General features: G+C 37.5%; 1 protein-coding gene across 1 annotated transcript; it reads right to left on the bottom strand.

The window, feature by feature from the left end:
- Positions 1-8,378: 8,378 nt before the first annotated feature.
- Positions 8,379-12,451, bottom strand: LOC116323011. Its single transcript, XM_031743270.2, has 8 exons — positions 12,426-12,451; positions 11,872-11,920; positions 11,234-11,376; positions 11,000-11,120; positions 10,829-10,923; positions 9,981-10,340; positions 9,853-9,900; positions 8,379-9,485 (listed from the first exon to the last, which is right to left on the bottom strand). Exons 2-8 carry the CDS (start codon positions 11,916-11,918, stop codon positions 9,442-9,444), a joined length of 858 nt encoding a protein of 285 aa, XP_031599130.1. The 5' UTR covers positions 11,919-11,920; positions 12,426-12,451; the 3' UTR covers positions 8,379-9,441.
- Positions 12,452-12,720: the final 269 nt, after the last annotated feature.

Below are 12,720 nucleotides of genomic sequence, written 5' to 3'. Positions count from 1 at the left end.
TAAGAACAACCCCAGGTTTCTCTTCAGCACTGTAGCCAGGCTGACAAAAAGTCAGAGCTCTACTGAGCCAACAATCCCTTTAACGTTAACTAGTAATGACTTCATGAACTTCTTCACAAATAAAATTCTTATCATTAGAGAAAAAATTACCAATAATCATCCCACAGATGTAATATCATCTACAGCTACTTTTAGTACCATTGATGTTAAGTTAGACTCTTTTTCTCCAATTGATCTTTCTGAGTTAACTTCAATAATTACTTCCTCCAAACCATCAACGTGTCTTTTAGACCCCATTCCTACAAAACTGCTCAAAGAAGTCCTGCCATTAATTAATTCTTCGATCTTAAATATGATCAACCTATCTCTAATAATCTGCTATGTACCACAGGCCTTCAAGGTGGCTGTAGTTAAACCTTTACTTAAAAAGCCATCTCTAGACCCAGCTGTCTTAGCTAATTATTGGCCAATCTCTAACCTTCCTTTCATATCATAAATTCTTGGAAGAGTAGTTGTCAAACAGCTAACAGATCATCTGCAGAGGAATGGCTTATTTGAAGAGTTTCAGTCAGGTTTCAGAGCTCATCACAGCACAGAAACAGCTTTAGTGAAGGTTACAAATGATCTTATGGCCTCTGACAGTGGACTCATCTCTGTGCTTGTCCCGCTAGACCTCAGTGCTGCGTTCCATACTGTTGACCATAATATCCTATTAGAGCGATTAGAACATGCTGTAGGTATTACAGGTACTGTGCTGCAGTGGTTTGTATCATATCTATCTAATAGACTCCAATTTGTTCAAGTAAATGGAGAGTCCTCTTCACACACTAAGGTCAATTATGGTGTAGTATTCAGCCCCCTTGAACTTTTCCATATTTTGTCACATTACAGCCACAAACATGAATCAATTTTATTGGAATTCCACGTGAAAGACCAATACAAAGTGGTGTACACGTGAGAAGTGGAACGAAAATCATACATGATTCCAAACATCTTTTACAAATAAATAACTGCAAAGTGGGGTGTGTGTAATTATTCAGCCCCCTGAGTCAATACTTTGTAGAACCACCTTTTGCTGCAATTACAGCTGCCAGTCTTTTAGGGTATGTCTCTACCAGCTTTGCACATCTAGAGACTGAAATTCTTGCCCATTCTTCTTTGCAAAACAGCTCCAGCTCAGTCAGATTAGATGGACAGCGTTTGTGAACAGCAGTTTTCAGATCTTGCCACAGACTCTCGATTGGATTTAGATCTGGACTTTGACTGGGCCATTCTAACACATGGATATGTTTTGTTTTAAACCATTCCATTGTTGCCCTGGCTTTATGTTTAGGGTCGTTGTCCTGCTGGAAGGTGAACCTCCGCCCCAGTCTCAACTCTTTTGCAGACTCCAAGAGGTTTTCTTCCAAGATGGCCCTGTATTTGGCTCCATCCATCTTCCCATCAACTCTGACCAGCTTCCCTGTCCCTGCTGAAGAGAAGCACCCCCAGAGCATGATGCTGCCACCACCATATTTGACAGTGGGGATGGTGTGTTCAGAGTGATGTGCAGTGTTAGTTTTCTGCCACACATAGCATTTTGCATTTTGGCCAAAAAGTTCCATTTTGGTCTCATCTGACCAGAGCACCTTCTTCCACATGTTTGCTGTGTCCCCCACATGACTTGTGACGAACTACAAACGGGACTTCTTATGGTTTTCTTTTAACAATGGCTTTCTTCTTGCCACTCTTCCATAAAGGCCAACTTTGTGCAGTGCACGACTAATAGTTGTCCTATGGACAGATTCCCCCACCTGAGCTGTAGATCTCTGCAGCTCGTCCAGAGTCACCATGGGCCTCTTGGCTGCATTTCTGATCAGCGCTCTCCTTGTTCGGCCTGTGAGTTTAGGTGGACGGCCTTGTCTTGGTAGGTTTACAGTTGTGCCATACTCCTTCCATTTCTGAATGATGGCTTGAACAGTGCTCCGTGGGATGTTCAAGGCTTGGGAAATCTTTTTGTAGCCTAAGCCTGCTTTAAATTTCTCAATAACTTTATCCCTGACCTGTCTGGTGTGTTCTTTGGACTTCATGGTGTTGTTGCTCCCAATATTCTCTTAGACAACCTCTGAGGCCGTCACAGGGCAGTTGTGGAGCTGTTTTGCAAAGAAGAATGGGCAAGGATTTCAGTCTGTAGATGTGCAAAGCTGGTAGAGACATACCCTAAAAGACTGGCAGCTGGAATTGCAGCAAAAGGTGGTTCTACAAAGTATTGACTCAGGGGGCTGAATAATTACGCACACCCCACTTTGCAGTTATTTATTTGTAAAAAATGTTTGGAATCATGTATGATTTTCATTCCACTTCTCACGTGTACACCACTTTGTATCGGTCTTTCACGTGGAATTCCAATAAAATTGATTCATGTTTGTGGCTGTAATGTATGGAACGCCAGGACTGCCATAATGAATTAATTAAATACACCATTAAATAATTAATTAAATGTGGCAATAATTAATTAAAATTGGAATTAATTAATTAAATAAATAGTTATGACACATGTAATTAATTAATTATTGACACATTTAATTAATTATTTATGTATTTCACATTTTAATTAATTATTGACACATTTAATTAATTAATTATTGACACATTTAATTAATTATTTATGTATTTCACATTTTAATTAATTATTGACACATTTAATTAATTAATTATTGACACATTTAATTAATTATTTATGTATTTCACATTTTAATTAATTATTGACACATTTAATTAATTATTTAATGATATATTTATTTATTTCATTTTGGCAGTCCTGGCGCCTGGCTCTCACCATGAAATAATTTTATCTGTCAACCTCACCCATCAAACCCAGGGGGCGGGGTTAACGCTGATCGAGTCAAAACCATTGCTTTGGCCTGGTGGCCATTGTTTCTAGCACACAACAACCGGCATGTGGAAACTAACAGAACTGAACTCTGAAAAACCCTGTTTGTGTGTCACCAAATACGTTTTAATACTTTTTTAGCCGAGAATGTAGTGGTTTAATCTTCATATGTCTGGTCGGTTTGTCAAGATACAGCCTCTTTGAAAAAGTGCTTCGATGATTTCGGAGATGTCTGCCCAGTCTCACGGCAAAGCGTGGGACAGACCCGCTCGCCTCGCAAGGAATCGAGCTGTTATTGCCGCCGACAAAGCGCAGGCCCCGGTACACAGCTGTAATAGCCCCCGCTGACACTGACTTCTTTTACTGAGGTTATATTTATCGGTGTTTTATTTCCTGATGTTCTTATGTGTCCTACGTGTTTCAGTCGCCAATTCTGAATTATAACGAACATTAAAAACATGTTTAAGGAGGAGGGAGAGCAAATAAATTTGATTAACAGCTGATCTTTGGGTTTTTGTTCAGTAATCAGCGTGACCTGTGTATAAACGCATAAAAGAGATAGCGTTGGTGTTTCCGTCATGTAGTAACTGCTGGCTTTAACTGTACAAAGGTTGTTCGTCACTATGAAACACATACAGACTTCATGATGTTCGGCTAATATTTTTATTGTGAATATTAATCATGAGGGTAAACGGCCCTGTACACCACGGACCGAGGTCAGCATGTCCACGATATCTTCAGCTCTCTGAGTTAACACAGAGTTTCCCGGCTGACTAATCAAACTGTCATCTACGAATAATTCACGGGTCATATCAATATGATTTTACAGAAAATCAACCTTATTACTGCCAACTATTCCAGAGACGTGAAAATCTACAGCATAAAGAACACAAAAATATAGCAGTCTAACGCAACACTGTAACAGAGATGAACCGTCAGTTTGTCGCAGATCAAAGTGGAATGAACGTGATTGGTTGAACAGTTCGTGATCATTTTCATCAGCGTAAGAGACTCAGCAGCAGATTAGAATAACAGTTATACATTTAATAAATCACCAAATGAATACACGATCGAACCTGTTCTAACATCCAGAAGTCTGCACGATGTGTTTCATAGTTTGTAACAAGCCTTTGACAGTTAAACATAACATGACCAAAAAAGAAAAAAAAGAGAGAAAAAAATCACACAAATTATATGTTAACCTCATTTATTTTTAGTTAAGTAAACTCTAAAAATTCTAACAGATACCTGGTGTTTAGAGTACAGTTGAACAACTATTAAAAACAGATGATATAATATTTCTGTCCAGGTTGCCGTCTGCATTATGAACATGCTGTTGCAAACTCCGCTCCTCTCGGTGGAAATGCGCCGTCTCTTTCCTCTTTGTATAAAACATTTTAAAAGTCAGATTAATCTCAAAATTCACTGTTAAACCCAAAACACACCAGATAAAGAAAAGCGAATAGTTCAGTCTAACACATGTGCCAGTGAACCATTAACAACACGTCTGTAAAACTATGCAGTTATGAAAAGTAACTTTAGGCTCAGCCAAACCGATTTGCTCAGTTGTAAATAAAACAGTGAAGTAAACGTGACCCGACAGACAAAACCTGAGTGAATTAAGTCCAGTGTTTAACCACTGAGAGCTAAAACTCAGGTGAGGTTTCAAAGCTGTGTGCCGGTGATTGGACATCAGCCACCGGTGAAGCTGGTTCGCCTATAAAGTGCTCTGTCAGGAAACAAGCTCCAGCAGCTCTGCGCTCGGGAAAAATACTATATTATCTTGTGCAGAAAAATGCGCTGACATTGCGTTATATCGAGCACCGGCTGCCCAGTTAAACTGTGACTATCACCAGGTAACGTGGGCGTGTTTCTTGAATTAGCAGCAGGTGTTAAACAGCTGACAGGTGAGGAGGATGCATGCAGGTAAACTGAGGGTCTGTTGAGCTGATCGCTGGTTTCGTGAGAAAAATGTCAGCTCGTTCTTTATGTTACAGAAGCACAGACACACAAGACCAGGTGGAAAGAGACGATCGTTCGGTGAAAATGAGAATATGCGAATGCGACATGTGGAACACGGAGAGTGGAATATGTAAACAAACCGGTTAACGTAACCCCCTCGGTGCACTCTGCATGCTGACTGTTAGCAGAGCTACTGAAATCTCTGAAAACATCTGAGAACTTATGCAAACATGTTCTATGTTGACAACCTGACCAGACATGTGAAGATTACAGCGCGACATTCGCGGCTAAAACACTGTTAAAAGTGTAGTTGGTGACAGAAAAACGGGGTATTGTAAAACTACACCATCACCATTGCTGGCTGTGATTTGATCTGCATTCTGGGATACCTGGCTGCCTCAAGTCTACAGAAGCAATCGATTATCTAGGATCGACCTGTTTTGACTTACTTTGCACGGCAACCAATCAAATGTTAGAGAAGCTGCATGGGCAGCGTTAACCCCGCCCACTTAGTTTGATGGGTGAGGTTGACAGATAAAATTATTTCATGGTGAGAGCCAGGCGCCAGGACTGCCAAAATGAAATAAATAAATATATCATTAAATAATTAATTAAATGTGTCAATAATTAATTAAAATGTGAAATACATAAATAATTAATTAAATGTGTCAATAATTAATTAATTAAATGTGTCAATAATTAATTAAAATGTGAAATACATAAATAATTAATTAAATGTGTCAATAATTAATTAATTACATGTGTCATAACTATTTATTTAATTAATTAATTCCAATTTTAATTAATTATTGCCACATTTAATTAATTATTTAATGGTGTATTTAATTAATTCATTATGGCAGTCCTGGCGTTCCATAGTAATGTGACAAAATGTGGAAAAGTTCAAGGGGGCCGAATACTTTTGCAAGCCACTGTACATGCTTCCCCTAGGCAGCATCATTAGAAGACATAGCATAAATTTTCACTGCTATGCAGATGACATGCAGCTCTATCTATCCATGAAGGCAGGTAACACACACCAATTAGTTAAACTGCAGGAATGTCTTAAAGACATAAAGACCTGGATGGCCGCTAACTTTCTGCTTCTTAATTCAGATAAAACTGAGGTTATTGTACTCGGCCCTGAAAACCTTAGAAATATGGTATCTAACCAGATTCTTACTCTGGATGGCATTACCTTGGCCTCCAGTAATGCTGTGAGGAACCTTGAGTCATTTTGACCAGGACATGTCCTTCAACGCACATATTAAACAAATATGTAAGACTGCTTTCTTCCATTTGCGCAACATCTCTAAAGTTAGAAATATCCTGTCTCAGAGTGACGCTGAAAAACTAGTTGATGCATTCATTACTTCCAGGCTGGACTACTGTAATTCACTATTATCAGGATGTCCTAAAAACTCCCTGAAAAGCCTTCAGCTAATCCAAAATGCTGCAGCAAGAGTACTGACAGGGACTAGAAAGAGAGAGCATATTTCTCCTGTATTGGGTTCCCTTCATTGGCTTCCTGTTAAATCCAGAATTGAATTCAAAATCCTGCTCCTCACATACAAGGTCTTAAATAATCAGGCCCCATCTTATCTTAATGACCTTGCAGTACCATATCACCCTATTAGAGCACTTCACTCTCGCTCTGCAGGCTTACTTGTTGTTCCTAGAGTGTTTAAAAGTAGAATGGGAGGGAGAGCCTTCAGTTTTCAGGCCCCTCTTCTGTGGAACCAGCTTCCAGTTTGGATTCGGGAGACAGACACTATCTCTACTTTCAAGATTAGGCTTAAAACTTTCCTTTTTATAGTTAGGGCTGGACCAGGTGACCCTGAATCCTCCCTTAGTTAAGCTGCAATAGACGTAGGCTGCCGGGGATTCCCATGATGCATTGAGTTTTTCCCTTTCCAGTCACCTTTCTCACTCAGTATGTGTTAATAGACCTCTCTGCATTGAATCATATCTGTTATTAATCTCTGGCTCTCTTCCACAGCATGTCTTTCATCCTGTTTTCCTTCTCTCACCCCAACCGGTCGCAGCAGATGGCCCCGCCCCTCCCTGAGCCTGGTTCTGCCGGAGGTTTCTTCCTGTTAAAAGGAAGTTTTTCCTTCCCACTGTTGCCAAAGTGCTTGCTCATAGGGGGTCATATGATTGTTGGGTTTTTCTCTGTACCTATGAAGCGCCTTGAGGCGACTTTTGTTGTGATTTGGCGCTATATAAATAAAATTGAATTGAATTGAAAGTTTCAGATATGGTGGATAGAAAAATTATTTTCCAGTTTACACGAAAACAAATGATCTACTTAGATATTTACTATTACATCTTATTTCTTCCGTCCAATAACATCTACGACAAAGTTGTACAGGGTGTACGGAGGACCTCACCTTAACTGTTAAGCTCACCTTTTTAGCTTATGATGTCCGTATGAATTCAGTGCATAAATCAAATACATAAACTCCTTGAGATGTTGATATTATAATGCATCTGTTTTTCTGTAATGTGTGGTTACAGCACAATTTCCCTAAATGTGTACTTCTGTTTTTAGTCACTGTACTTTTACAAATTAGCTCAGGTATTAAAAAATACAAACATGACACAAACAGGAAGGACACTTTTATTATTCAATGTTCTGTCTGAGTCTTGCTTAAACGGTATGAAGCATCTCATGGACCTTCTTTCTTCTCTCTTTTTTTATCATACAATTTTAAACTTCTTAACCTTTTTTTGTTTTTGTTTTACATCAAAACAATCAACATTTTATATTTTCTAATGAAAGCACAGTGACATTTAAAGATATTTTTCTTAAATGATTTTGCTGCAGCAACCTCAAATTACTATCAAATGGTAATTAGTTTCACAATAAGATTATGTGATTTTTCCACATGTGAGTGGAGTAACCCGACCAAGACAGGTCACAGGCAACGTCTACACTAATCTGGATAAATTTGAAAATGGTTTTTTTGTCTAAAAACGCTCCGCGACCGCACTATCATTTTCCATTGTTTTCATCCACACTGAAAACGCTACGTTCCTGTACTGCGCATGCGTAATCCACTTTGGAGAGTGTTTTCAAAAAAGCTCAGTTTTTCTTGAGCAGTGTGGTCTCAGTGTGGACAGAAGGCCAAAACTGAGAGAAAAAGATGTTTTCATACAAAAACATTAGTGTGGACATGGCCACAAACTGTTTTCATAGAACTCTGTCTTATAGTTCTCAGAGGTAACAACATTTACCACTTGGATGTCAGTATTTGGTACAAGCTAGGGTTGTTAAACCCAAGCCCCAACCTGCAGGCCCCAGGTGTCTGACCTCTAACCCTTGCTGCCACATGTCCATTCAAGGCCCTTGTGCAGCAGTAGTAAACGTAGTAGTGGCAGTGGTAGTAGTATTGTGCAACACACATCCAAACAGGCTTCAACAACCATCATTCTTCTGACTTTCAAATAGTGAAAACATCCCACACATGCATGTCATAGTCTTAATTGCAATTTAGAAAATTTGATAGGTAAAATGTCATCATAAAAAGAGTTTAAAGCTCAATTGGGCATGGACACAGACTTTATTAATCACCAATTGGGGAAATTCACAGTTACAGGAGCACAAAGGTCAGCAAGAAAAAGTGAATCAGAGATATATTACAAAAATAAAAAAATAAACAAATTACAAAAACAGTGCACAGATTTAAAACGAGCCAATCAACCTATACAAGATTAATTACTACTAATCTACAAATGATAAAATAAAGCTGTCTGCACTTAGGTAAACTCTTTTTTTTTCTGATTTAAAGTTTCATAACAGGCTTATTTATCAGAGCTACTAATGTAGCTCTGATAAATAAACCCTGGTTACTTAAGTAACCAAACATATAAATTTACCCTTGCAAAAAAATGCACAAGATCATTCAAAAAGTAGCACAAACAAAAAATGACTCAAAATTTATAAGTAGAGCTGGGCTAATATTCAAGCAGACAATAATTTAAAGTTTTTGTGCCTCTGTAGATTATTATTATTATTATTCAACAAGACCTCTGATTTCAAAGCATGTGCATTCACATTTTGGAACAGGCCCAACATTGTTGTTTAATGGCTTTTAGCTGCTCTGCTTTAAATTTGAGGAGTCTGTTTTTATTTTGTCTTGTGAGTGTGTATTTTTCTAAAGAGATCTGCATCCGTTTGATAACACAAACACAAACTTTGTATGCAGTTCACAACAGAGGTAAAGAGATTTAAACAAACCAGAATTAAACTTTAAAAACTTTTAGGAACAAAACTAAATGTACTAAAGAACAAACTGAAAAAACCCCAGGCTCATGACATTTCTAAAATCTGTCACAAATAATTCAATTTTCAATTCAATTTAATTATATTGTGCCAAATCACAACAACAGTTGCCTCAAGGCGCCTTTTAATTTAAGGTAAAGAACCTACAATAATACAAAGTATTAAAAATAATGACATCCAAAATAGTTTTCCTGTGAAACACAACAGTAGCCTAAAGAGAGTATTTACACACTGGGTTTGTTGGGTCATTCATCTGTTTCCTCAGCAATCTCATCTCAGTGTGACAAGGAAGATGTAGTATATCCTGTTCTTGATTGACCTATTAGCATTGATTGCTGTTGTCCTTGCTGATGTCAATGCAAAGCACTGTAACCCAAAACACAAATGTGGATTTAAGGTGATGAAAACGAATAACAGAACGACTTTTGTTTTCAGTTTGCATACATTCCTTCTAAGAAACATAAAGTGAACATAAAGTTACAAGTTTCTGCTTTCAAACTGAAAAACAGTTTCAGTAATCAATCAATCAATCAAACCTTTATTTGTCACATGCAAGTTTGCACCTGCAGTGAAGTTGGATGCCCCCGACCATACATACATAGGACAGACATCATATGGGAAGACAGGTCGGAGACAGGTAGTAATTGGAAGAACATTGAAATGTACAATACAATGGGCAAATGGAGCAGGGGGAAAAAGAGACCTCTGCTCATACTGGGCACAGTAGATATACCTGGATTTAGAGTAGATGCTTTAGTAAAGCAAGTCTTGTTCTTCAGACCTGGCAATTGAAGAAAGGTGAGATTTAAAAACATTTGGGTGCTTATACCTGACCTAATCTTAAGCAAAACAGCCACTTACGTTGACAGATGAATGGCAGTTTTTCATGGCAGTTTGCATCCAGCCACTTGATTTCTTTTGCCTCATTAACCGAGATGATCTTTCCACAGTGGTTGTTTAAGGAGTTCACAGGAAAACTGTTGTTCCACTGATAATATGAAACCTTTGACCCTGAAATCCATTTCCATTCAGGATTTTTGCCAAAAATGGATCGTTCCAGGCCGACCCACACCCCTGTGTGTGAGTCTGTTTTATTTTGCAGCAAATTTTTAACTTCAACACCGACTGTGTCATTGTAGATTTCAACCAAGGAGGAATTCTCTTGCCGACAGTGCTCCAATGCATCAATCCAAGTTTTGTTTACTGAGTGGAACTGCAGATCTGAACACAGAAAAGGTAGGTTAAGGTTTTTGCAACACAGATTTTAGGATGTGGTGACACAAAACAGACTTCTGCCTTACTGCTACAAATGCAAAGCTCTGAGGACTCTTTTAAAGGTTTTTACAATGAAAAGATCAACTTTTTAGTTTTTCACACTGGGCATTCATTAAAAAACATCAGGTGCAATGCAGGTAACAATGCATTGCACCTAAAAATGCAAATGACCAGAATTTTATTTTAGCATGTCTCATGTCTGCAAAGTCTCATGTCTGCATTATTCTTTAATTTGGTTATTTGCATTTTTCTTCTGACTAGTCTAGGGCTGCACTTCACCCCTATGCACATCTTATGCTGTGTCATATTTCAACCATAAACAACAGTCAGCAGACATTTCCTTATTTTTTGTTTGCTAAAGCTCCAAATTAAAAAAGTTCTAAAAACTGCTTAAAAAGCAGCAAAATGGTTTCATCGTGTTGAATAAAACTTACCAGTGTCATTACAGATACTGACTGGGTTTTGTTGAATGCAGCTGAATTTCATTCTTACTTTCTCATTAGTTACCAAGGAGATACACATTTTCTCCCTGGAAGAAAACAATAATTATCTGTAATGCACACTACTGGAGCAAAAACAGCAGAATGAGTGCAAGACATGTTTACCCTGATGTAACGTTGATACACATGTTATCAGTGAGATTTTTGTCACATTGATTTCCTCTGACAGCTGGAGTGGATACGCCTTTGCAGTTCTGAGCAGTGTCCAGTTTTATGTTGTTGAATCCTTGGAAACCATATGTAAAAACACACAGCATGCAGACATCTTATTATATGTCAGTTTTTAAACTATGGACATTTAGTAGAGATAAGAACAAAAGTGTGGTTTGGAGAGCTTACCTTCGTTTACGTTCAAAGACAAACAGCTAGTTTTGTATATATCAGAGTTGCTCCCAGGCATACATTGATCCAGTGTCTGAGCCATAACCATCACTGTGTCAGGGTTTGTGCTGGTTTGAAAACATTGAAGTGTCCAGTTCCAACTGTCAAATATGCAGTTAGGAGGGCAAGCTATTTGATTTTGTGAGGAACAGCTGAACAGCTGGACTGTTGATTACACCAAAACTGTATTTAGTTTCCTTGTATATATATTACTTTCATTGTATGTGTTTTGCTTTCCATATATCACTTTTGTTTTATCAGTAAGTTAGATAAAATGATATGCAGTGGAAAATAATTTCTTTGGAAAAAAAATTGTAAAGATAAAGAAATACAGGAACAAATGTATACATAAATAAATAAATAGATAAATAAATAAATAGACAAGTACAAATTTGACAACAAACATGCATTTTAAAGTTTCCGAGAGAACCAAATAACTCTGCGTGCAGATCTGGATTCTTTTCTTAAAATCAAAATAGTGCATTTACTAAACAAGGGAAAGGGTTATTCTTCTGTGTGATTAGATTTGATAATTGTAATTTTGATAAAATAACTTTTAAAGGTTTCTAACCATGACCAGTCGGTTTGTAACTTACCCAGCAGCAGTGATAAATAGATCAGCCTTTCCATGACCTGTAATCATGACTAGAAAATTATAGGAAAGTTATGAAAAAACTTACACAGCACATTCACATAGAAAATGTTAAAATATTTCCACCCTTTGCCCAAATGTTAACATAACTGTGAAAATTACATATCCAAGGTGCAAAACTAGAGTTAGGGTACAATCTAGGCATTCAAATAGAAACACATTATATACTGTACACTTGTTTTCATGATACAGAAACACTTCTGAAAGATTACTTGGATTCTGGTATTTAGTGCAAATGTCGAAACAGTTTGTCCATTAATCATAAAATCATTATAGCCAGAAGGTTCGGGTAATGCCTTTCTCTAATAATGACTCAATTCTCTTAAGACTTCAGCTGGTATAGAAAATGAATAGCTCCCAATCAAACATATTGCTTCGACCTACCAAACCAAATGTTCCTTTTTCTTTTTAAACTAACTGAATAAGGTTATTTTTAAAGTTAAATCGCATATAAGCAGATTTTTATATTTGTGTTCTTCAGACAGGTCTTGAACTTACCCCATTGAAGTTTGCCACTGTTGTGATAAAAATGTAGGCAGAGAAATGTGATGTTGTTTTATAGAGATCCACAGGTGTACAGATGTCACCTGTTTTGACTAAAGAAACACACCCACAAAATATTTGCCATTTTTTAAATAATATTATATTAATATTAATAATAATTTCAATTTTTTAATGGATGTGTAATGTGGTTGACATTTCTAAAATTGGTCTAATATAGTAAGAGGGAAATGACTGCAGCTACTGTTTAAAATCATCCTTAAAAACTGATAACAGGAAACTCATACTGGAA

Source organism: Oreochromis aureus, linkage group 14, assembly GCF_013358895.1.
Source record: "Oreochromis aureus strain Israel breed Guangdong linkage group 14, ZZ_aureus, whole genome shotgun sequence".
In the NCBI taxonomy this organism is placed as follows: domain Eukaryota; kingdom Metazoa; phylum Chordata; class Actinopteri; order Cichliformes; family Cichlidae; genus Oreochromis; species Oreochromis aureus.
Note: the sequence above shows the minus strand (reverse complement) of the source record. Positions and strands in the feature narration are given on the sequence as shown.

Coding starts and splice junctions, on each gene's coding strand:
- LOC116323011 (XM_031743270.2), bottom strand. CDS start 11,918: ATGATTACAGGTCATGGAAAGGCTGATCTATTTATCACTGCTGCTGG. Junction 11,377..11,871: donor CTATTTATCACTGCTGCTGG/GTAAGTTACAAA, acceptor CATATTTGACAG/TTGGAACTGGACACTTCAAT. Junction 9,486..9,852: donor AGCATCTACTCTAAATCCAG/GTATATCTACTG, acceptor TTTGGGTTACAG/TGCTTTGCATTGACATCAGC.